This window comes from Hippoglossus stenolepis, chromosome 17 (genome assembly GCF_022539355.2).
Source record: "Hippoglossus stenolepis isolate QCI-W04-F060 chromosome 17, HSTE1.2, whole genome shotgun sequence".
NCBI lineage: Eukaryota > Metazoa > Chordata > Actinopteri > Pleuronectiformes > Pleuronectidae > Hippoglossus > Hippoglossus stenolepis.
The window spans coordinates 19451518-19477209 of record NC_061499.1 but is presented as its reverse complement, the minus strand read 5'-3'; the positions used below and the strand labels follow the sequence as shown (position 1 = coordinate 19477209).

The following is a 25692-nucleotide window of genomic DNA, read 5'->3' as shown; positions in this document are numbered from 1 at the left end:
CTCGTCCTCCAGCAGCCACACTGCAGCGCTCCTCCAGCAGCGCACCTCACTGTGTTTTCTCAGACTGCAGAGAGAAGAGGACAGGCTCAATTGCACGTCATATATTCCAATGCTTCACTGCCACAATGCCAATGTGGATCAATTGTGTTGGCCTTGTTCTAGCTGAAGAAATCAATTAACAGAGCATTGTTGCAAATTTTCAAACGACTGCATGTAAGTCGTTAAATTAATTAAAGTCCTCATGAAGATTGATGGCTTTTACCATGAGTGCACATAAATAAATAATTAGTCAGTGGCGTAATGAAAACTTAAAGCTAAAAATATTCATTACTGTGGAATCTTGTTTTTCGATGCAACCCCTTCTGATGCAACTGCTCTTGGTTTTATGTATTCAGTATGAGGCCTCCCGGGACGCAGTATGGATTTTGTTACTCGACACTATCAATTCTCCGGCATTGAATTTTATGAGCCAAACACGATGCTGCAGGAGGCACATATTAAAATGCTTGCATGCCTTTTACATCAAATGGGGCCGTCCAGCTGCTTCAATCTCCTTAACCGGCTCCACTCGCTGCTCTTGTGCCAGGACTTCCCCATTTGGATTTCTCCCTCGTCTCATTTCCTTTGCTTCGCTGACAATGACACAGAGCTCCATCCTGTGAGATGGCACCCTGCTGCTCACAGTAAAGCAAACCTTGATTCATACTTCACAGATTGCGCGTGTGCAGTGTTACAAGCCTCCTTTGTGTTTCCAATTTTTGTCCCAACAAAAGCCAGAGACAGACCGAGAGAAGGCCGGAGGATGACATCACCTTGAACCAGATTTTCTCAGTTGAACAAAAAAATCTATCTTTTATATTGTCTGCAGAAATATATTTCTCATCCTCCGTGCCTACTTGTGCGAGTATTGGAAAAAGGTAAAATTCTGCCATCAAATATTAAAGATTCTATCAGGCCACATGACAAACAGTATCACTGTGGCCCAAGCTTCCATCCTCCACTTTCTCTCTCCTCCACCTATGAGAGGTGGTCCTATCTATTGATTGATATTCCTGCATCGTTTTCCTCCTCTTTCCAGAATTTTTACATCTCCCTCTAATATGGTGGCCCTGCAAGCCCCACGCACTGCAACACAAGAATACATATGCGAAAAGGCTGGGTTTGATGCTGGGTAATAATGTAGGGGGGGGCCATTCAGAGTCAAGTCTGACAAATAATAAGCAAAAAAGAAAAGGATTTTGTCTAAGTATACAAAGCAAGGAACAAATAATCCGTAATTATATCTATTTACAAAAGGCAACAGACCATAACTCACATTAACTCAAAACATGAAGGTGCAGAAAACATCTTCACCAATTCAGTAACAGATAAATATTGAAAGATACGAGAATAAAACACTCCAAATGAACAAAATGCTTTAGGAAACAAGCACCAGTCTGACAACACATGCAGCAAACACACCACTACAACACTAAGCCTGGAGGTATGGAAACAAAATGCATTGATGATATATTGTTCCATAGATAACATTATAGGGCTTCTTTGGTCACATGATGAGCAAATTAAATAAAAACCTATTAACAACCAGATACGATTTTTTTCTCTTGCCTGAGAATGTGCAGCTATGGGATAGTGAGAGAACTTTTCATTTCATTCACCACCATTGTCATTCTTTTTGAGAAACAAATTAGTATTCAGGTAGTCCTCCTTCAGTTCTCTGAAATCACAATTATAGATAAGATCATGAAATCATTTGCATTATCCCAAATTCTGCTGGTAATAAAATTAACTTATGAATATAAAATGCAGCTATAACCAACATTCACCGTTCTGACACTGTGTGTGTGTGTGTCATGTTTTAAACCCAGAGTGACCCACTTTCTGAAATCTGGGGCATAATTATCATTGAAATGAACTGAAAAGTAATTTTAAGGAAAAAGTGCTTTTTACTTTCACTACTCAATGTATTTGAAACTTCAATCAATCAAATTGAATCAAATTGTATTTGCATAGCCCATTTTCACAAATCCCCATGTTTCTCATAGGGCTTAAACTAAAAAAACTTAAAAACTGAATAAAAAAATATGCGTGTCTTATTTGATCCTGTAGAAATGAAATCTCCATTCTTCCAATGAGCTGATTGCTCAGTTGTGTGGCAGTTTTTTGTGCAGTAAAGGTTGCTATGGTAACAATATTTGTCAATGACGTTTGGAAAGCAGGCTATCGATTTTAGCTTTATTTCAGTTGTATCCTTCTGGTTGCACGTTGTAGATATCATGGCATTGAGGCTTTTGCTTTTGGGTTAGGTCATGTTGTGTCTGCATTGGCAGAACGTTTCTTACACTGAATACATGTTGTTAAAGTGTTTGCTACATTTGTTCTTTTTTTCCCTTGGCTGCGGCGTTTCGAGCTCTCCGGGCTACCACAGCTCCTCTGTGCTTTTCACGCATCCACCAAACTGCCTCCTTTCTATTGCCGCGGTTTGTATGTGCAAACTGCGAGGCAATCCCACTGTAGCCATTTTAAATTAGCCTGTGTTTGCATGTGCACAGCTATTGGCAGCCAGTGTCATTCCTCAGTGTTTGGCACAGTCATACTCAAACACACTTTTCTATAAGTGAGGGCAGTGTGGAGGATCTCAATGATGACTCAAAGTGCGGAGCTGAGTGAATCGATGGTGCTGGGTGCGCTGACGCGTGATGAATTGAATAGTTTATCGGTCAGACGTCTCTAATGGCCCGACATAGGAATGAAAAATAAAAAAAAATTAGTGGAAAGAAAGCCCTTTGTCTGTATCCATCTGCCAAGGCCTTTTGTGGTATTGATTGGCCCGAGGCACTTAAAGCCTGATGTATTGTCAACACTGCAAACTACTGCCCGTCTGACTGCACGGTCACAGACTGACTTCCACTTGGCTTGGGCGTAAAGAACTAGGGTTAGTGTGAGTGGGTGAATTGTTCTCACTACCACACGCACGCATGCACACTTGTGATGTACTGCACAGTTACAGCTGTCATCTTAGCAGCTGTTAATGCACTACAACACTAAAACCTCAGGTTCAGAGTTTGTCGCTGCAGTAAAAAGTGAAGAGTTGCTTGTAGAGGGAATGATCCGGGCTCTGCTGACTGTAATTACTTGGAAACCCGGGATGACTTCTTGGCTCTCTGGGAGGCCTCCCGATTCACTTTGAGGCTCTGCATGCGCCCGGCTCATTTAGATGAGTGAGTGAATATTTAAGCTGTGTTTAAGGACACCCTCGGCTCCTGCATGAATTGGTAAAGGGGACAGGGGAGTAGGGGACAGGAATTTATTCATGCATTGTGCACTACAAGGCCGGTTAAGGTAAAACATCTCACGTTTACTTTATATTTAATGACAAAAAAACGCAAATCAAAGGTTTGGGTTTATTTATACACATATTGTGTTATTTAATGGGTTTTTTTAGTTAGTAGACAAAATCCTCTATATGCGTTATGACATTCATCTTTTGAAAGCTTAATTGTTGGAGGTAAAGCATAATATTTACAATAACGGTGACAAGGACAAAACTAATTATGTATTCTCTGGCCATCACTGGGAATCCAAATGATGCTGATTTGTACCTGCATGTATCAGAGCACATAAAGGTTACTCACATTATGCATGACTTATTGCACCCAGTTTAAATGATCTCACAATGTATTATTACAAGTGGCATTCTTTCAAATGTCACTAAGTGACACCAATCTTACATCATGCATCGGGCTGTGATGCAGTGTGAAAAAAGATAAATTAGATGCATGTCAAATTCACTGCATGAGTTGATTAGTATCCGAGATTGTTATCTGGCATCAAGGAAAAAATATATATATATATATAGTCCCTGCACCAAATCCCCCAAATGGTATATTGTTGTGGAGAGTGAATGTTTTTTGTGTCATCGTTTGGAAGGTTCATGCTTATCCATTATCTAAGCAATATTTATTTTGAGTCAATTTATGTAGTATATGTAGTCGACTATTACAAATCACAAATGGTCCTCAAAGCTTTACGATGTGTGCGGCATTTAACTCCTGCTATCCTTAGACCTTTGATTCAGATAAGGTTTAAATGAAACGGAGAAATGAAAGAAACATGTGGGAAAGGATTCAAATAAGATTTAGTCAATGATCAGGATCATAACATCTGATATTTGAATGTGGACAAGTGACCTGTTTATTACCGCTTGTTATCAAATGTGTTTTTCCACCTCAAAAATCTGGCAATGTAGGTTTACACAATCCAACAAGTTCACGGACATTGAACAGTCTTGTGGTTGCATTGAAGTCAGAGCTGTTCAGGACAGTGTTAGAGCAGAAATATATGAACCGTTTGACCTTTCAGTACAAAATGACCTTTTAGTAGAAAAATGTGGCTCGAGAGAGTGCTTGCTTTTTTTTGACTCTGAGGGGCTATACAAGAGTTTGATCATTTATATTTTTCTTTAAGAGTGTTGAAAAGATTCTGTGTGAATAAATCTGCATGTGAAACACCACACAACAGAGTTTATTTAGAAACCCCCCCCCCCCCAAGAAATTCCTCATTACCGTTTTAATGGCAATATCAAGTTTTACCCTGGAGATTAACTTTTACTATGGATTTAAAGAAAAGTCTGCATTTCTGCTGTCGACAGGCCTGAGGACCCCATCCCAGTAATTTCCCACACTGTCAATTTTGTTGCCACTCAACATGTAATGGTCTGAAGTCATTTAAATGGTCCACTGTCTCCACAGGTCATCTTTGAAGCGACTGTCTCCGAAGAGCGACAGGGCTACATTGCCTTGGACGACATTGTGCTGCTCAATTACCCCTGTTGTAAGTAACCCACTCTGCACCGCTCATAGCCTACATGCTGACCTTTACTAGAGTTTGGGGAAAGTGGTGGGACAGAAGCCGGTACCTAAAGCTCAACAGTTTACTGGAAGTGATTGAAGACTAAGAGCATCCCACTGACAGGAAGGGCACATATACCTGCTACCTGTCCGAGTGTTCGAGGCACAGTAACACAGCAGGAGGCTTCTCTCTTGTGCCGGCACAATGGCTGACCTTTTCCTCTGATCGTCATGCTCCCAGCTGAGCACTTTTACAGCTAACGCGATGTTACAGACAAGAAAAGGACAGCTAGTGGTTGTACTTTGATCCTCTCTGGTAGTCTCTTGTTCCTTTGTCATCACTGGGATATCAGAGCCTCAGAGTGCTGGTTATGTTACATTATGCTCAGTTCTGTTACATTTACCATCACAACCCCCACAGTTTTCTTGTACACAGGCTGATGTTGTACCTGTCATTAAAGACCATTTTCTCACTCTACTGTTTCCAGCATGATCAGCTGTATTCAGCCCCTTAGACTAAAAACTAATTATTCTGCCAGGAAGAAGAGAAAAGCTCCACTGACCCCTGATGGCTTCTAGAACAAAATCACACATACTCAGAAAAGCAAATAATCACATTCATCTGAAAATAGGCTCTTTATTGGCTTTTCATTAAATAGGTTTATCCAGTTAACAGTTTGACCAGTTATTGTGGCATGTGATATGTTGGAGAGTGTTAGATTACAATATACTGGGTCAGTTCTACACTGGCTGTTGATCTAACCATAGTGGTTTTAATTTATTTTATTTTAAACGGCTGGACAAGAATGAGATTATCAGGGTAGTTGTTTTGTATACAATTTAAAAAAATATATTTTTGGGGATTAGTGACATTTAGCAGTTAAGTTGCATATTGAATACCCCTCGCCTGACCTTCCCCTTCAGAGTGTGTAGAGACGAACCTTTTGAGGCCTGATTTGGTTTGCCTATTCTTGGCTAGAATAAAAAAGTGACGGACCAACATGGCAGTGGAAGAGGACCCACTCCTCATATAGATATTAAAGGAGACACAAAGCAACAAAAAAATGATGCACTACTGAAAGCATAATAATTAATATATTTGTCAAATATTACTGTGTCGATCCACATTGGCCTTCTGTCAGAAAGACAATATTGTTTTGTAGTTGGATACGTGTGGGGAAATATTATAATGACTGATATAATATACTGGGTATTTATGAGCTTATGAAATTCAGACTTTTTATTCTGGCTGAAGGAAAAAATGTGTCAGGCTGTAGGTTATAAATCCTCAAATCCTCAATTGGAGAAAAAAACATAGGAAATGAGAATTTAGGATTTTTATTTATTTTAACCCATATCACCTCAAAGGTTACCAATTGTCACCCTGTCCCTCGGTATATCACCCAGGCCTTGCCCTTGTACAGATAGTGGCTCTTGGACCCTTGGAAATTTATTGTAATTTAAAAAAATTAATTGAAATTCTAAAAAAATACTAAGACCCTAAATTCAGTAATTTATAAAAGCATCAAATCTTCTTTGGAAAATGTCACACTTGGGCACACCTCTAAGCTCCTGAGATGGCCGTCCCTCTGGCAGGCTCTCCCATGTCAGGAAATGACAGGTGAAACCCTGTTAGAGTGAGTGACGGGTTCTTGGTCACCTTACTGACCAAGGCTCCTCTTGTCTTGTCACTCAGTTGAGCCAGAAAATCAACTCTAAGACAAGTCCTGGTTCCAAATTTCTTCAATATCACATCTTTTAAGGAGATTCTGCTCCTGGGAAAACTGAAAACTGTAGAAATGGTTCTATACCCATGTCCTGATCTCTGCCTCGCCACATTGCAGTGTGAATTGTGGGACCTTAAAGTGTATATAAAGGTGGGTGTGTCTTTCTAAACTCTGCCCAGTCAATTCAATTTACACATGGACAATCAAAGTCTAGACACATCTCAGGAAAGAAATATACAAACAAAATGCTCTGTGCAAAGGAGATATTTCAGGTTTTTTGTTTTGATAAATTAGTCCAAAACTCAAATATATATATATATATATATATATATATATATATATAAGGCAAAATTTGTGTGTACACAACACCTATACACACTCATCTGCTCATACAAACTGCAGATGTGTAAATGCATACAGGCACAATTATGTATTCGCATCAGCCGGTGTAGCTGCAAGAGCAGTCGCCTTTACCGCCCCTGTAAAACACACAACACACACACACACACACACACACACACACACACACACACACACACACACACACACACACACACACTCCCTCACACACACTCACACAATCACTCACTCACACAAAGATGCAAGTAACCATTGGTTACGCTGACATAACTTTCCCCACAGACAACAAGAATAATGGTTTGCCCCCTTAGGATAGATTCAACCCAAAGCCAACTACTATTCCGTTTGCATTCACACTCACTTGACATTTGTGTTGTTTCCCACTGGAGTCCGTGTCTTTATTCTGAACACGTGTTTCAGTCAAGATCAATCTCTCCTGTAACGAGAACGAGAGGCAGCATTCCTAATTCAAAGAACCAACATCTCAGACAGTCGGAATACATTCGAGATTCAAATTACCTTGCCTCTGTTTATGTGTTGTGGTATTAATTAAGAACAGACAGGCCACACATCCACACTACTGTGCTTTTGAAATCTAATTCTCTCAGGAACTATTAATACTGTTGCTTCACCTTTTGATGAGTAAAATGTAGATTGTATGCTTCATGTTTATGGCAAAACATAAATTGCTCGGTTTGCATGCTAAGTGTTTATTTGAAATATTTAAAAATCATCCAGTGGAGAAACTGAGTTGACAGGTAAAGATATTTTCACCGGAATGTCGGGTGGAGACATCACAACATTTTGAAAGTATGAATGTAGGCTAGTCAGCTTTGCATTAAAATAATGTGAGCCAGGAGTTAAGGTAGTATTTATTTAAGATTTCTTACAGTAAATATAAAACTGCCTTTATTTTAACTGTAGCTATTTAGAACTTCAATCATGCTTTTGCTGCTCTTCTTATATTTGCAATTGTGTGAATAATGTTCACACAATTGCAATACTGTTGCAGACACCTGGCCGCCAAGAATACATTTAAATGTGCTGAGAGCGCGGGACTCTGTTTAGTGTTTGGTGGGGTAATGCAATATGACATATTAGTTTAAATGGGCAAGATACTGAACCCCAAAGAGCTGCCCATAGATGCAAACAACAAGTGTACTGTAAATCACTTTGAGTGGTCATCAAGACTAAAGTGATAGAGAAATACAGACCATTTAAAATATAATTCCCATTAACTCTGGTCAAGTTGGTGCCACTTTTGATGATAGAGTATGTTGCCAACTTTCAAATGAATCTAAATTTAACTTTAAAATTCAAACACAAATGTTTGAAGACAACCAAACGTTATAGTCCAGGTAATTCATTTGAACCTTGACAGTAGCACTTTAGAAAAGGTGCCTAAAAGATATGTCTTTTCTTACAGATACCACCTGATGCTTTATAGCCTTCTTAACAGTAAGGCCACTTCCACAGCAGTGGTTGTCATAGCAGGAGGTGTAAATTATGAAAAACATCAATGGCAGCTGAAGTTCCTTTGAGCTGCTTTAGTTCCAGGGTCCTGGTTTTGTTCACGTTGGCTCACTGTCAGGGATTAGTGGGACTCATGAATAAAATGGAGGCAACACTTATGTTTTTGGTTATGAGAAGTCAAAAATAATTACCGTGAAAAATATTTTTAATTGCTTTGAGACACGTGTTGTCATCATATTTTTATTATAATATTTTTGTAATACCACATTTTTGAAGAATAAGACTCATTTTAGTGATAAATTTAAAAAAAAGTAGTTCTAATACAAACATATGCTGGCGTTCTGGCTTCCTAATAGCAGTGAAATGCTAAAAAACAAAACCATATGTGAGACGACGTATTAACGAGGAATGCGCATACTTGAAATATAACATCTTTGACTGTGTCGTGCCACTTTCTTACTGATCTGCGGCGTGCTGAAAATGGCGACCATCTGGCAACAGAGCCAGAAATAAGAACAGACGAGCACAGAATCAGACAAGAGGAGAAACAAATGCTCCGTAATGATTACATGACTTTTTAAACGCCTGAATTCAAGTATTTGGGGAACAACTTTTTAAAATCTAGATTAACTCTATGTCCCTTTTAATGGAAGTTTTAACGAACAGAAGTGCTACTGTATGTAGAAATTGTTAGATGAGGGGTATGAGCAGTACTTTTCCTCGAATATATGTCTCTATAATCTTAAATGTATGTTTTATAATCTTACTTTTCTCGCAATATTATTTTTCTTTCTTACCTACAATGGCCCTTTTAATGTCATCGCACTGTTGCCTACATTATAATAAACAGGGGCTTTCTGTATATTGGCAGAGACTAGTATGACCGTAGGGGAGTGTGTGCCATTTGATAATACACATGTCACATTGCTTGTGCATTTGTTTATGTCAGCAAACAGCAATTATCAGTGGAGTCATTTGGTAAAATCATCCCTGTTTCGCATTTCAGCGTCAACAATTTCATATTTAATTCATTTATATTATGGAGAATGTAAAATGCTTTTTCTTCATCTGTCATGGAGACCGAATATGGATTTGCTTGTATTCTCGATGGAGTGTAGATTCGGAGGTTCAAACTTTGTCTTGTGATTCTAGGCAACTGTGTCAAACGAATACTGTGTTTGTGTGTGTTTGTGTGTGTGTGTGTGTGGCAGGGTGAACGTTACAGGTTTAGTGGCTTGTGTAGGAGAATGTTTTGGCAGGGTATGTACATGCTGTAAATATACTGTATATTGTATGTTCACATGTTCATATGTTATACATGACTGCACATATACACTATGCATGCATGCATGCTTGTGAGGGTGTATCTAGCTAGTGAATGTACAGGCACTGAATAAATTAGTATCACATCTGTGTATTTAATATATTAAGACAGTGATGCTCAGCTCCAGATGTGCAGCATGAATCATCGCGTGTGTCCCCCTGTGTCCTCTTCCACAGACAAGGTGCCTCATTTCTCTCGGCTGGGTGATGTGGAGGTGAACGCCGGGCAGAACGCCTCGTTCCAGTGCGTCGCCACAGGCAAAGTTTCCGAGAGTGACCCGTTCCTCCTGGAGGTGAGAATGAGGGTGTTTTTTTTGTGTTTGTTGGCTTTTTATTCATTATCTTCGCTTGAACGGCCAAGCCCACGTCTCAACACCTGTATGACAGAGGAGGGCTGGCAAGCGCAGAATGAAGAAGCAACACAAAGGGGGAATAGACAGGCGTTTTACACGTTTGGCATTTAGCTGACAGTTCTGATGCTGATCCAGGACAGCTCACAGCAGTTACATCGACGGCTGCCGGACATACTCCCATCAAAGTCTCAGTCAAGCTGCTGATAGTATGAGCTTTTTGGACAGTAGCTAATTCCAAAGTTCATGGGAATACTCCTGTCAGCAGATAACATGTACCTCCAAACCTTCAGGTACTAATTACCACCATATTAGTCTCAGCAGTGATACAAGCCATAGACAAAAAGGTTGTACTAGTAACTGCATTAGTAAGTTTCAAGGGAGAGTCACTGAACACGACCAGGTTTGTCAGAATCAGTTTCTCTGTGTTCTTACTCTTATCACGGCCACGTGTTTGCATGGACGACGTCAAGCACCATGACACTTGTCCCTTGCAAAGATTTAATTTAACCAACAAGATGAGTTATGGGGCTCTAATTCAACAATGTGAGCAGATGGATCTAGTTCATATAGGGCATGTCCAAATCTACTTTTTCTGGTTTAATGGGAGACAAAAAGCTAACAGCACTAGGAGCGGTTTGAAAGAGTTGTAATTACTCTCTTAAAATGATCATGGTGGTGTTTGGGGTGTGACACGCACTAAACCAATCAGACCATCCCGCATTCTTTTTAAGCCACGTGCACTTGCTCCTGAGCAGTTTATTATTTATTTATTTAAATATAATTTATCAGGTACACAAGAGAACCTCATCTGTCACGGTGCTGCGGATCAGTCATGTTCAGTCCTGTCATTGTTTTGGCTGATGCCCAGGATGCTTGTTTGTGCACAGAATACAAGTGTGAACGTGACCATCAGCAAGAGGATGCTGAGTGCAGTTCACTGCATGGCCACCAGTGGAGTGAAAGTTCAGTTACTCTTGAGCTGTCTTTATTGACAAACCCATACAGCAAAAAGTTTCCACCATTGTTTTGATATTCTTATCCAGACGTCAGCAATACAATGCAGTATATTCAAGTGTTGGGTTATTTAATGCCCTCTGTGTTGTATACAATCATGACATGGTTTCCATATTATCTCGTAAACATCAATTACATATTTCAAAGTATATTATGTTATTCACTTTATTGACGTACAGTTCACCATATTTATTATTCAAGCCCCAATTGTAGTTTTGCTATTGAGTTTCTCTTCGGTTTGAAATGACTTCCCGTTCATGTCAGTCATTCATATGCCTGTATGCAATATACCAAAATCAATACAGTGGAATTCTTTGATTCTCAAATTGAGACCGGTTGAGTCTGGTGAAATATTCACATGCAGATGAAATAATCAGGTCATGTTGTACTGCTCACCTCCCGCCACTTGTTAACCTCTCAAATACAATGCATGAATGTTGCCTGAGCCTCATTACATTTCTAACATGTGTCTGATTTATTAGGGTTATTTATTTAATTTGACAGCGGTTTCATAAATCCACATCCACCAATTATTTTGTAGTAATTTCAAATTAGTGCCGGCTGCTTGTGGCTTAGTGCCCTTAACAGGCTATGTCGCAATTATTAAAATTTGAAGCACCTCTTTTAAATCTGCCCTGTGTAAAGTTTGGATATTTAGGAAACCTAAATCAACGATATATTAATAAGCCCAAAATATTACTGCTGCACTAATAGATAATAATTTGTTTTAGGGATGAAAGTGCAGGAATTACCAATGACTGTTTTTCAGATAAAACTCGTCAGTTGCAGATATGTAAATAAATGTTTGGGATGATATATGGAGATGTCATTAGAACGTCATTAGAACCTTTCCTTTATAAAGGTCACATATTAATTTGGGTTAGGGTTAGATGTTAATTAACCCTTTCCCCTGTGCTGCAATACAGCCCCAGCGTGTCTGGTTTCAGTGAAACATTGTGACAAGGAGTCAGCTATATTTCTATATTTCTTTACCTCAAAACATGTATTCACCATATGAAGTATATGTGCTCTTAGATGTTTAAATACTGATACCAGTGAAGGGGTGGCTGAACAGATTATGACTCTAGACTGTAAATAAAGCACTCTACATTCATCCATTGAGGTTCTTCAAATATAGGACATAATGGTTTGTTAATAGTTATAGCACTCTTCTGACTGCATCTTTAAATGCAGTTTTATTTGACTTTTCCTCAATCAAACAGTTTTAAATGCTATAAAAATACCAATGGATCAACTATAATTTTCCCATTTGTATCCTCAACATCAGTAACTGCCTTCTCTCTGTTGCGTGTTGCTCCACATAAATGGTCTGTATTTAATAATAATAATAATAATTAGTTTAATTTAAGAGCCAAATCATAACATAAGGTCAAGACCTTAAGTTTATAGAGAAACCCAACAGTTCCCACTGTTAAGGAGTCTGCTAAGCTTTTCCCCTTGATTCTAATACATTTGTCTGGGTTTTTTAAATTTGTAGCAGCCTTATAAAACGTTAGCTAATTGTCGTGAGTTATAGTAATAATAATTGCTTGCAGTTTATTCTGTCCTTCCTCAGATTTTTCATGTGTTTCTCTGAGTATTCTGCTCATATAACTCATAATTTGACCTCTAATGCAGCTGTTCCATCTAAATGAGTTGTTGGCAGAAATTTGGTACATATCAAAATAAATATAGATTTGTTCCTCCTAAAAATGTCAAAATTTGAGTCCTGCAACAGCAGCCTCTAATATTAGAGATGAGTTCTGCTGACACAAAAATAATCTATTCCAGAATAACAGGAGAAAATTCAGGAGTCTCCATGTATCTATTAGGTTCAGTTCTTAAAAAAAGTATTAAATGCTTTCCTAGATCTTGTGTTATTCACCAAAAATATCTATCTGTTATATAATCCAGGACACAACTAATGGCACTCAGTAGAGTGCATACCTCCCAGAGGCCCAATAGTCCCTTCACCAAATTTCACAAACTCATCGATATCTGTTCCTTTAATTTGCCATATTTTTAAATCAAGATCCATGAAATGGTAAAATTGTTGGAAAATACTGCATCTCGCAACATTAAAGAATGTGAGGAAAACGTCCTGGATCCACAGCCAAATGTTATGGGTTCTCTATCTCTAAAATAAACAATGTCAGTGTTTTGTCCATATATATTTATTAAATCAAATTGTGAAGATAATGACATTATACTATTCTATAATGGAATAGACTGAATGTCTTACACCCGTAGAATCAGTGGAGTAGGAAGCTGGAAGCTGGAGGCATCTGTCCTTGCCACCTTCCTTGTATCTTAGATGCCTCATTAAACAATAGCTGTGTTCCCTGTAAAAAAAACACTGTGTTGGCTTGTAGCTGTTTTGTGCACTTTGAATCAGCAGCAGTGCAACACCACTGCCATGGCACACAGCTACCTGTACACCACAGGCTGCTGCTATACTGTAATGTCATTACACAGCTTAACAGAGGATGTTGTTAACTTAAAACAAAGGGAATGGTAATAAATAAAAGAACTATGACAATAAGCTTGGTTTATTGTACTGGAGCAGATATTCAGATGTTGTCGATGTTTCTGCAGCGCTGTTTTTCTTCATTGATCTCTTCTCTGCCAGAGAGGAGGTGTGTCATTTTTCATAACTCAGATAAGCTACCGGGAAAATCAACTCCTGTACTGTTTCCCTTGCCTGTAGTTGCCATGGTCACACAGAGAGCCAAGGTGTGTGTGTGTGTGTGTGTGTGTGTGTGTGTGTGTGTGTGTGTGTGTGTGTGTGTGTGTGTGTGTGTGTGTGTGTGTGTGTGTGTGTGTGTGTGTGTGTGTGTGTGTGTGTGTGTGTGTGTGTGTGTGTGTGCACTGTAGCTACCTCTCGCTTAGGTTAGAACATGGGCCTCTTCAAAGATCCCTATGAACTCATAACGACATCACTTCGATCTACTGGCTGAAGCCTCACAAAGACCTAATAGATAATTTTGAAGGAAGTTGCCCTTAAAAGTGGAAAAATACACAGTACCCAAAGATGAAAAATGTATTTTTCTCTCCAAAGACAATATTTCTGGTTACTAAAGTTTATCCACGGACCTGCTGTAAAAAGTTTTTATCAAGAATATTGATCCTATTTCTGATAAATAATCTCGTAAGAGCAAGATCATACATTGAATAACCCTAATTCTCCGGGGGGGTGGGCGCTGTTTTTGACAACGCAAATGTCCGAGTCCAAAGCTCTGGGCACCCTTTTCCTATCTATGAAACCTCTGGATTATATCCACATGAGCCAATGTGAGAACACAGCAGGAGATTATCCGGAGGACTCACTGCGAGCGATGTGGCGTGTTGATGACATTTCTAACGTCCAACGAAAGCAACAAAGCTTTTAATTAAAGTTATTCCAATTGTTTATGTAATGAGGACTGTTAAAACCCAACATTAAATGAAGGTTACACACGCTGTTTTCACAACTCCTGTTATTCAAGTAGGTGATTGGAAAGGGAAGTACCAGGGACAGAACTGAGTTCTCCTCCTGAAAGCACCAGCAACATGTCTGCGGCTATTCCCAGAGGAGTGCTGAGCTGAGCGCTCCTGGAGATCAACATGGTGGTAGAAGCTTTCAGTCTCTCTGTGTTCAGTATAACAGATACAGTGAGTTTGTCCACAAGATGGACCCCCCCCCTTCCGATTACTAATCAGTGACAACAGCCAAACTGGGGCTCATGAAGCTGACTGAACCCTAAAGGGAATCTACTTTCTGTCAACAGAAACATAAAGGGACATTTTAGTTTTTACACTTCCACATAATTTTACACCAGAGCATCATTTTAGCGGTCATGAAGGGGATTTTTTAATTTTGATTTTCAGTTCGTACATAAAAAAAGTCTGTGTGGAATTGCTTAATATTTACATAACAGCAGTGACTGAGAATACATTCTTCGTCTTATTTTCTTTGGCTGTTTTGTGGAAATTTGGTCAAAATCAGAGATCAGGAACTCAGAGCTTTATCTACTCTGAAATAATAATTGAAGGGACATTTGTCATCTCTTCGGCTTGGACACTGCACTTTTTTATTTGAAAACCAGCACAAGCTAGCGTGGGGAGTTTGAAACATGTGCACATGTACAAGATTCAGGGCCTGAAGAAAAACTTTACTGTTTTGCAACATGAGAAGTGTAGGATATGGTTTACAAGGGACTACAAGTCAGGATGCACAAGCTTCTGCTGCATTACTTTTTTCCAACTGTCTCAACTTTATGGAAGTATGACACTAATATATCTTTTAAACTTAAAACTTAAAAAAGGCAATTAACCAAATCTGCCTTTGTGTTTGATTTCTCTCGACGTCATGAGTGCACCAACAACTGAGGAGCTCTCCCCCCTCGCTGTCTTGTCAAATTAGTGAGCTGACCCATGTGTCACGCTAAAACCACTGCCGATCGTAGCCGGATCGGCACTGATTAAAACCTGTGTCTACCGCTAACTCATTTGAGTGAATGCAGATTGTATCCATCCCCACTGCAGACAAAAGCCAGATGTTTGTGGGGTTTTTGACCAGTAGAAAAGGGGCTTAAATCTCTGTTCATATCCAAACACTGAAGTGTGTTGACAAAGAGCTGGAATCTCGTTGTCTGACCTTGTGATTAACTTTATAGTTGTTGTTGTTAAAGAAAATGGGAGCCATCATCTGAAGTGAATAATACCATTAATAATTCTTGATGTGGTTAAATAATGCAGTAACTTTGTGACTCAGACTGTCTTTTAATGGTCATGTTTTTGTGGGGAAATTAGTCATTTGAGGGTTTGGAGGATTATTAGGCACGCGTCTCTGCTTTTGTAGCTTCTTGATTGTGATGCCATTAAGTTTACTCAAGCCCCTAAAGTAATTTCTCTAATGCAGCAACTGAAAATAGTTTACATTTTTTCCTAGTTTTAGTATGAGCTAATATTAGTCTTCAAAAATCCATCCCTGAATGTCTCCACTCTTCCTCTGGCCTTGAAGCCTGCACATCTAAGTGCTTTTGAAATGATGGCAACAGGGAGAAGGCGCTTTGCAAATGAGATCTCAGTATACTTGGTGATCCATCCCTTGTGTTTCTGCCTGATTTTATTTCACACCCCCTTCTCCCTTCTCTGAACTGAAGCCTTTGAAGATCATCGGCATGTGAATAAGACATTTTTATTATTTTTTTAAGCAGTTTTCGCCGTTTGGAAATATGTTGACAGGGCAACACACATTCACACTCCCACATAGAGAGATGCAAATAAACAATGCAAGGCTTGTATTTTGTAATTTGACAGTAAACTTCTCTGCCTAAGTCAGCTCTGCATTTCAATTCCTCCCTCCTTTTCTCATTAAGGTAAAAAACACACACACACACACACTTGGTAACAGCAGAACATAGAGATATATCACAAACCATTACTGCTTTCTGTTCCTCCATTTGTTGTTCAGGGCCTGTTTGATCACACTGAGTCTGCTAATTGCTGCTTTCTCTTTCATCTCCTTGGCGCCATGGAGGTCCTCTCTGGACCAGTCTACACTCTTTATTCTATTTAAGTAGTCCACATAAATTGTTAGCATAATGTGTCTTAATCAATTTGCATCATATTTCCGCCGCTGTCCTGTGGCCTGTGAGTTGCAGACAACTATCTCAGACACCTTTCAGACCATTAGCATTACTTTATCCTGGAGTCCAAACCTGAATTACTTATTTCAGCGACTCTTAATTACAACATGATGCAGGGCTGGCTAGCAGACAAGAGAGACAGCAGGCTTGGCAAACAGCAGCATGTATTTGCATTAAAGGCCTACAGGTGGATTTTGTTTTAATAAATAAATAAAAATGTGCGAGCTCTACTTTGAATATTTGCTTCAAACCAAAATACAAAGAAGTGTTGTGAACAAAAAATCTAGGAAAGACGTTTTTTTAAAAAAGGTTATATGAAAGAGGAGATTATATTGATACCAAAGCTAAATGTAAAATTAGCTCTAATCTGTTGCCATACGCAGCAGTATCTTTCCATTGTTCATCTAATTTCATATTTGTTTCTAAGGTGATAAAAAGCAGTTTTCATGGGTCAGGGTCTAGAAGCATGGTTGTTTTTTTGCTCTGATGATTATAAAGTAGTGTTCTGTTTCTCTCTCTGGACTTCTGCTCTGATATTTAAAACCTCAGTCTTATCTTTGTTCAACTGCAAGACATGATGTGACATACAAAAGTTGATTTGATCAATGCATCAACCTAGTTTGCCAATAGGGCTCATGTCACTGGATCATAATGAAATGTTCAGTGTTCCATCAGCTGCATAGAAATGAATTCCATGTTAATTTTCTTCTCTTATGATGTATTCCTATGGCACCAAATAGAAACAACAAATGTCCCAGAATGGAGCCTTGAGGAACCCCACATGTTATGTTAGTGTTAATCAAGGAATGTTAACTTACAGAGTCTTAGATGCCTTTCGGACCTTTAACATTAACATTTCCAAACATGAATGACTTATTGCACCGATTCTTAATTACAAAATGATGCAGAGCTCGCTGCCAGACAAGAGTGACAGCAGTCTTGGCAAACAGGCACATTTATCTGCACTAAAACCCTGCAGGTGGATTTTATTTAAAAAAGGTAAAATCTGATATCTACTTCAAATAGTTACTTCAAACCAAAATACAAAGAAGTGTTGAGAACAAAAAACTAGGAAACAAGCTTTTTTTTAAAAAGTCCTCTGAGTTTATATGAAAGAGGAGAATTTATTGATACCAAAGCTACAGGTAAAATGAGCTCTCATCTGTCCCCGTAGGCAGCACTACATCTCATTTCATATTTTTTAACAGCATTGCATTTTTCACCCCCTCTATCCTCCTAAACCAATGCAGACATGCGGACGTCAAACCCACTTACTTGTGAAAAGCACGAGCACGCGACAGCTTACATAATAATCTGCTTATTCTGTGAGGGAGCTGCGTATAGTGTAGCTTGCATCTGGAATATTGGGAGTGTTGTCTTCTGATTTCCTGTTCCACTGGTTGAGCCAATTGCCAGTGTGCCTGGAGCACTGACACATTAGCATGGCAAGAGATGAGGATATGTCAGCTCGAGCCCCTGTGCTGGAAACAACAACCCGGCAGGCCTGTGTCACCAGCCTCGGCGAGAAAAAACACTATTGTTCCCGCTGACATTTATCACGTACTTATTATCTTGCCCTCCCATGTGGCTAATTCCAGCCCTCCTTTGTCTTCCTGTCTGCTTCTCAGCCTGCCACCCATATTTAATCACCTGAATAGACTTCACCTGAATGTGGTCATGCTGGTGTGCTCATTTCTGATGTGCTTATTTCTCTCTCTGTTCTGGTTGTCAGCGGAGAAATGGTGTGGTGCTGGACACGTCTCTGCTGTCACGGCTGAGCCACAAGAGGCTGATGGCGACTTTCCAGGTGGAGGCACAACGTGGGGAGCAGGATCTCTATCGCTGTGTCACCCTGTCCCCCAAAGGTGCTGCCGTCTCCAACTTTGGGGAGCTCATTGTCAGAGGTGAGCTACATTTAGGAAACATTCAGGCCAAAGAACCATTTCAACATTTTGGGAAATATTCTCTTGTGATGTTTCAGAGTGCTTATTTACATAGATATAACATCATGTCTTAGTGGCTATCTTGTCCATGCAATCAGTAAAGTAAAAAAAATGTGTCCGGTCAAACTAAGTTTAACTGACTCTTACTATCTTAATATTATGTATAATTATTATTCAGCTCATTCATATTAATAAAGAAACTCCAGCGTTTCACTTTCTGAATCCATTCATTTGTTCTAACGGGGCTTTGATTGTTATCGACAGACCGGAAGATGCACGTCTTTATACCGTAGTGTCCTGGTATTTAGTTTAGGACATAATCCGACTTTTATTGAAGGAAAGGCAGTAGATCTACCAGCAGCTGCGCCGCCAGCAGCGGACAAACAACAGACTGTGAACAGACAACCGACACACAGCACCACTGGTTCAATAAAAATACAAAAATAAAGGATGCATAAGGAAATCAGTGAAAATTCAAATGAAGTAAAAGAATGATAATACTGATAATATTATTAATAAAGTACATTCAAAAGCTGTAAGGGAGTGCTAAGCTAAAAGGGAATGTTTAAGATTCCTTTGAAAGGTGTTTACAGATTATGATGCCCTTGGCTCCTGTGGCAGGCTGTTCCAGAGGCGCAGACAATAAACACTAACTGCTGTTTCTCTGTATTTCATTATCCTCACCCTGGGAACAACTAAAAGGCCGGTGTCAGAGGACAAAAGTGATCTACAGGGAGCAAATGTTAAAAGCATGTCAGACAAGTATTCAGGCGCTGGTTTATTGAGTGAGTTTAACACCAGTAAAAGGATATCTGACAGGTTAGATATGTGGACTCATTCTGGTCTTGGTTCATCAACATGCTGCTGCACCATCAATGATCTGTAGCTTGTTTATCTTTCTTAGTAAGACCAGAGGAGAGTGTTACAGTAATCAAACATGACAGTGATAAAAGCATGCCTGTTAGCATTATTTCTTATGCGATATAAAGCAGTTTTAGTAAGATGACTGATGAGATTTAAAATTTAAATCAGGGTATAGAAGCAGGGTTTATTTTTGTAAGTAAATGCTCAGTTTCTCTCTCTGGACCTTTACTCTTATATTAATCTGAGTCTTATATTTGCTCAAATGCAATAAATTATGTGACATCCAAAGTTAGATATGATAAATGCATCGAGCCACTTTGTCATTCGGCCAAATGTTACTAGATGATAAGTGAAGCTTTTTCTTTTCTTACGATACTTTCTAATGGTTGTAAATAGAGTAAACACAGGAGCCTTGAGGAACACCACATGTTACGTTTGTGTTAGTCAAGAGCGTTCACCAAGGGAGATGATAAAATGAATCAGCAGGAGACTGCAGACTGTTACATGTGCTTATCCGAGCCATGAGTCACTCTGAAAGCAGTCAGCCAATCAGAAGAGAGGCTAACAGAGGACTCAGAACACCCTGAACCAGTGCCAGAGAAAAGTGTGAGAGAGACATAAAACTATACTGGTTGGTTTTTGGCTCTTAAAACAACATATCTATTGTCTTTATTGATACCAAAACGTTAAATAAAACACTGTATATAAATGTACACTGTAAAGCTGTTTCCTGTCAAACAAGCAGCGACTCTGGGCAGATTGAGCTGCTGTAGCTCAAGATCCTGCAGAGAAATACTCAACGAATGATTAAGCTGATGAAAACGTGACACACATTTATTTTGTTCACTTATGGGTTATTTTCTTTGTGGGTTAAACAAAAGAGAGAGGGAGAGAGGAAATAGTTTTGCAACGATCCATCCAAATAAGCTCTTATTCAACGTCATTGAGATCACTTACACTTTGCAGTATTCAAGAGTCTCTCTCGCTCTCGCTCATAGTCCTGATGTAATTAAAAGACCTTTATGACTCTTTGCTCTACCGGAGCAGAAATAATGTTATTGAAACTATAAAACAAAAAAGAGACACCCCATGACAGGAATCCTTGACTTCTCCTTTGCTCATGATGTGGTTGTTTTGTGCTGAAAATGGCAGTTTGATTGTTTTTCATCAGTGTTCAAGGACAGATTTTCATTGTGTTACTGAGTAATACATCTTATAAACAGTGCCAAATACTTTATTCTCATAGGATTATACATTAAATATGTACTGACATTCTTGACATGATCTTTATTGCAGTGCCCCCGACACCGATTGCACCCCCTCAGCTCCTGCGGGCAGGGCCTACCTATCTCATCATCCAGCTCAACACCAACTCCATCGTGGGGGATGGACCAGTCATCCGGCGGGAAATCCAGTATCGCGCCAGCCAGTCGACGCTGACTGAGACTCACGGTGTGGGCTCGCTTACCTATAAGGTTTGGCATTTGGAGCCAGACACAGAGTACCGCATCAGTGTCCTGCTCACTCGGCCTGGGGAGGGGGGCACCGGAGCACCAGGGCCACCTCTGATCAGCAGGACCAAGTGTGCAGGTGAGTCAGACCGAGCACTGAATCATCCTCCATGGCAGTGAGGCAAATCACAACTTCAGACGCCAACGCAGAGGCAGGGCTGCTCTGGCAGCAGAAATCATCTCAGTGGTTGGGGTAAACCTCGGCAGGCGAGAGTTTAATCGATTTTTTCACATTATGGCCTGGTGAAAAAGGCAGGAGAGGAGAAAACTAACACTGGGAAGTCTACAGTTTAAATTGTATACATACTAAGCTCCACCCCTGCACTAAGAGTTACCTTAGTTACTGAAAATATGTTGGCCTCTGTTGTAAGCATTTATCCCAAAGCAGCCCTGTGCTCAAGTGCTGCCTCAATGTGACGTTAACACTGCTACAGTCTTAGTCGTCACTACCAAATAATTGTCCTATATTCTTAGAACAATCTCCATTATCCAAGCTGTGGATATGACGGCAACTAACTCGCTTGCCCAGATTTTCCTAAATAAAACAATATCTGGCATGTTTTGTTTAACCACAGAGACACAGATGCCAAAAGTCTGTCAATGAAGGAAGTATAAACTGAGCTAAATGTGTAATCAAAATTACAAAATGATTGTTTTTCAGTTCTTTACTGATTTATGATTTTGTTATTATTCATGAATTTATTTGTCAATTAATTAATTGTTTGTTAACCAGCTGCACTCTTTCAATACATCACACACGACTAAATCAATATCAGAGGAAGTGTCTCAGCCCTAAATAGAAAGTGTAGTCAAACTTTTGATGAGTTATTATGACGCCAGTCAACAGACGCGCAGAACAACAAACAGAAGACCACCTGCTTCCTCCTGCAGTTCACACGTACAGGAAACAATGTTTTCACAGTCTGCTCCTGCTCTGATGCTCCGAGACTCACCTGACGTCTGAGCTGCAGCTGCGAGCCGCATCAAACTGTTTTGACGCAACCACTGAGAACAAAAGGTGTTTGTTGTCATCGCAGCACGTTAGGTGTGTGAAGGGGTCTGTTTATCCTGGGTTTACCTCTAATAAAAACTCATATCTCTATGAAGAATTGCGGCATGCTTTCATCTACAGTCATTTACATGCAAGACGAGGATTGTGCAAAATCTGTGAAAAGCAACACATGATGTGTGAAGATTCATGGTTGAAGCGCTACATGTGAACCTGGCTGTTGGAGAAAGACTAATTCAGGAGCTCGTGAAGTATTAAGGTTCCTATTTTCGAAGTCATGACGTGTGTGCAGAGGGCAGGGTCTTCCCACTACCTCTCATCTGCATTTTAGCCGCAGTGTGAGTCATCTGGTGGAAAAAGGCCCCCCCATCGCTCTGTCAAGTAGACGGCATGACACCCCTGTCACCTACACCGCCCTTTGATCCACTCTTGTCAGTGTCTTCCACTCGCCCACCCCCTGTCTACTCCCACTGCTCAGATCGGAAGCTTTATACCTTGGGAGAAAGCATCAGACAGCAGGAGCCCCGTGACACAAAACTCTGGACGAGTCCATCTTCCTAATGTGTCACAGGAAAGCATTTTAGTTAACAGTGAGACTCCTTCTTTTTTGGACAGTCGTTACTAAATTGGTGCAGAGGACTATAGACCTATAGCGCTGTTGTCAAGGGTTGCTTCAGCAACACAGAGGCCCGGTTCGGATGGCAAACGAACAATGTGAATGCGGACGTGCCACTCCAGTACCATAGCTTTACGGCCTCCTGTGCTTCTCCTGAAAGGTACTCTGTGTAAGACTCTACATGATTGCAGCATCCTGCTCTGGTGGAAAGATTTGTTGTTTGTAGGAGTTCCTGCTGAAAATTGGTTGTGTTCACTGTGTAATGCCAGTCCTCTGCAGGCCTAGATATTCTTAAAATAGCTATAAAAAAAAAAGGCTTTGTCAACTCTTCCAAAGATTCTTTTGCAACATCAGAATTTAAGGGTTCTGTGCCTGAAAAGTGATTGGACGGCTGAACGGAGGCACGTATGGCTGTGCTTTTCCTCTGTAACACCATGCGTTACACACACACACACACAGAGAGAGAGAGAGCAATAATACATCCAACAGCAGCAACACCACACATCGCCACGGAAATCAGCAGGACATCTGCAGGCACCTGGATGTAAATACTAATTCCATTAGCAGAGTTCTTAAACACATATTTTTGTTGTTTTGGCCAACGCTCCCATGTAGCAACACTAATATCACACTCATTAACTTATTCATCACCATATGATCAAAGAGGATTTATAAAGCCTCACAGTTGCTGCAGCTCTACGGGAGATTAAAAGTGCAATAAGAGATTAATAGCAACGTTTCAGGTGCGCTCACTTTCATTTTGACCTTGAAATAAAGTGGTTTAGATCATAACTGTTGGTTTGTTTACAACCAGTCTGACTGTCCTGCCTTGTCTGCCTTTGTTGTGGCAATGACACCATGTTCCCAGATCTCAGTAGTTACTGCGAGTACAATTCCTTCATATCTGGTAAAAAAGAAAATATGACCAAAGATCCAACATAAATAATAGTAAACTTGAATCATTCTTACTACAATAAAGTACTACAAAAGTACCACAAAAACCCTTGATTCGCTTGGTGCTGTCAAAGGTATTCAGTTGATCCCTGAGTCTGCGTTCTTTTAACAGTGAGGTGGATTTACCTTGCTAGACTTTGAAAAAATTACTATGATTATTTTTCCATCAACATTAGAAGTTAGATTTCCATACATTCCCACGCTCAGAAACCCATTCTGAAGAACAAGTGTCAGCAGTCAAAGCCCCATGTGGTTTCAGTGGTAAGTGTGAGGGTGTTCGCTGATAGTCCATCATAATTCCAGCATCGCTCCTGGCGGGAGGGACAGGCCTCGGTGGCAGCTCACTGAGGCAGCTGTTAAAGATGAGGAGGATGAGAAGAAATGTGCAGACCCATGGGGACGCTCCCTCATTCATCTTTCCCTCTTCCCCGGCTCATCTCTTGTCCGGACTCCCCCTATCCCTCCTTCGCCCCCTCTGCCTCTGGCTAATCCCTCTGATTAGGCTAATCGAGCTGAATGTCAGCGTGGGGCAGGACTGGTGGAGGACTGGAGGGTGGAGAGGACAGGACAGAGCCCGCTGCGGTGCTGCTGTAATGATGAGTAATGGTGTCTGGAGCAGAAACTGAGCACTCAGTCAGCGAGCCTCTGGTGGCTGGCCTGGTTTTAGCTGGATTAGACTGCTATTCGCGGCGGACATTGTTAAAAAAAAAAGAAAAGCAGAAACACACTGACTTATTCTCAAGCACCTTTGACATGACCGGTATGATGCCTTTTTATTGTATGATTGATTGATGCTGTTCTCTGAAAAGGCTTTAGCTCGCATCGGTATCAGCAGTGAAAACACAAATCACCCCAACTATGCCCGTCGAACCCTTTGGGGAAGAGCAAACATGTTTCAAATCAGCAAGGACTTCTAAAACATTTCCTTCTGCGTCTCATCTCTGTCCCCTCTGAACTGATGTCTCCTCGATGACATTGCCTCGTTAATAAACGTAGCAGCTCTGATCTATGTTTAGTGATGCAGCAGGGCCCTAGCTATTTCTTTTCTCTGTCCAGCTCCCCCCAAGCAACTCTGCACTGCCTGTCCGTGCTGTAATGAAGGAATCGCCCTCGTCTTGGTTTAGCTGGTGTCTCAGCAGTACAGGCCAGGCTACGGGGCAGAAATAACCCCCCGTGTGCTTGAAACCGGACATTTTGCATGACAGGGACACGGGCATGTGTATTCACAGGGTTCACACATGACAGCAGTAATTAGGCATCGTCCGGTTACATATCATTTTCTGCCAGGACCATGCACTGGTCTCCTACTCAATCTCATTCACATTGGGAAGGGAAGGGATGTATAATTTTACAATGTAGGATATATAGATTTAGTTTTTTTCCAGCTTTTCACTGTTGCCGTCTCCTTCTTCTTCTTCATATCAGCATTCCTCTTTAAAGCTGTACCGGATAAGACTTTTAAGTAAAAATACACTTGTCAGCATAAATCACAAAATTGTGCAGCAAGAGGAAACTCCACAACCTCCGACTAGAAATGAACTGATCACGTGTTTTTCTTTTTCATTTTCTTGACTTTATCGATGTCCAGGTGGTAGCGGCAGAAAAATAGCCAGACATTTGTTCCCGTAGGATATTTGGTCCCTCCAGCATGCTTTGGTCTGCCTTTGGGGCTCCTGCCAATTGGAGGTGGCCAGATTACTTCCCCAGGGAAACATCCGGATTAGTCTGAAGCACTTCAGAAGGCTCGATATTCACTGTAAAGGAACAGTGGCTCTGCCCCATATTCCATTAGGATATGTGGAAATCCTCACCCTGCACCTCAGGATGAGCATGTGGCCCCCTGAAAACGATATTAGTTTTGACCACTTTCATCTGTGAGCTCTTTGGGTCTAAGCTCATGACCAGTGGAGGTGGTTGGAGTCCCAGTCAACCAGTGGATTACTTACATAAGTGCAGACACCGCACCAATCCAAGCATCCATCTCATGCTCAGTCTTACCAGGGCATTCTAACTTCAACTTGTGGGTCAACTTGCTATGACAGATAAATGTAAAAACATTTAAAAG

General features: G+C 40.4%; 1 protein-coding gene across 4 annotated transcripts in view; it reads left to right on the top strand.

Moving 5' to 3' along the window:
* ptprua (protein tyrosine phosphatase receptor type Ua) overlaps positions 1-25692 on the top strand; it is a 198892-nt gene that overhangs the window by 103244 nt on the left and 69956 nt on the right. For all 4 annotated transcript variants that reach the window (XM_035183324.2, XM_035183323.2, XM_035183322.2 and 1 more), the window contains exons 4-7: positions 4752-4833; positions 9911-10026; positions 18463-18634; positions 20834-21127. In XM_035183324.2, coding sequence (XP_035039215.1) covers positions 4752-4833; positions 9911-10026; positions 18463-18634; positions 20834-21127 — 664 coding nt within the window. The remainder of the gene's footprint in view (positions 1-4751; positions 4834-9910; positions 10027-18462; positions 18635-20833; positions 21128-25692) is intronic.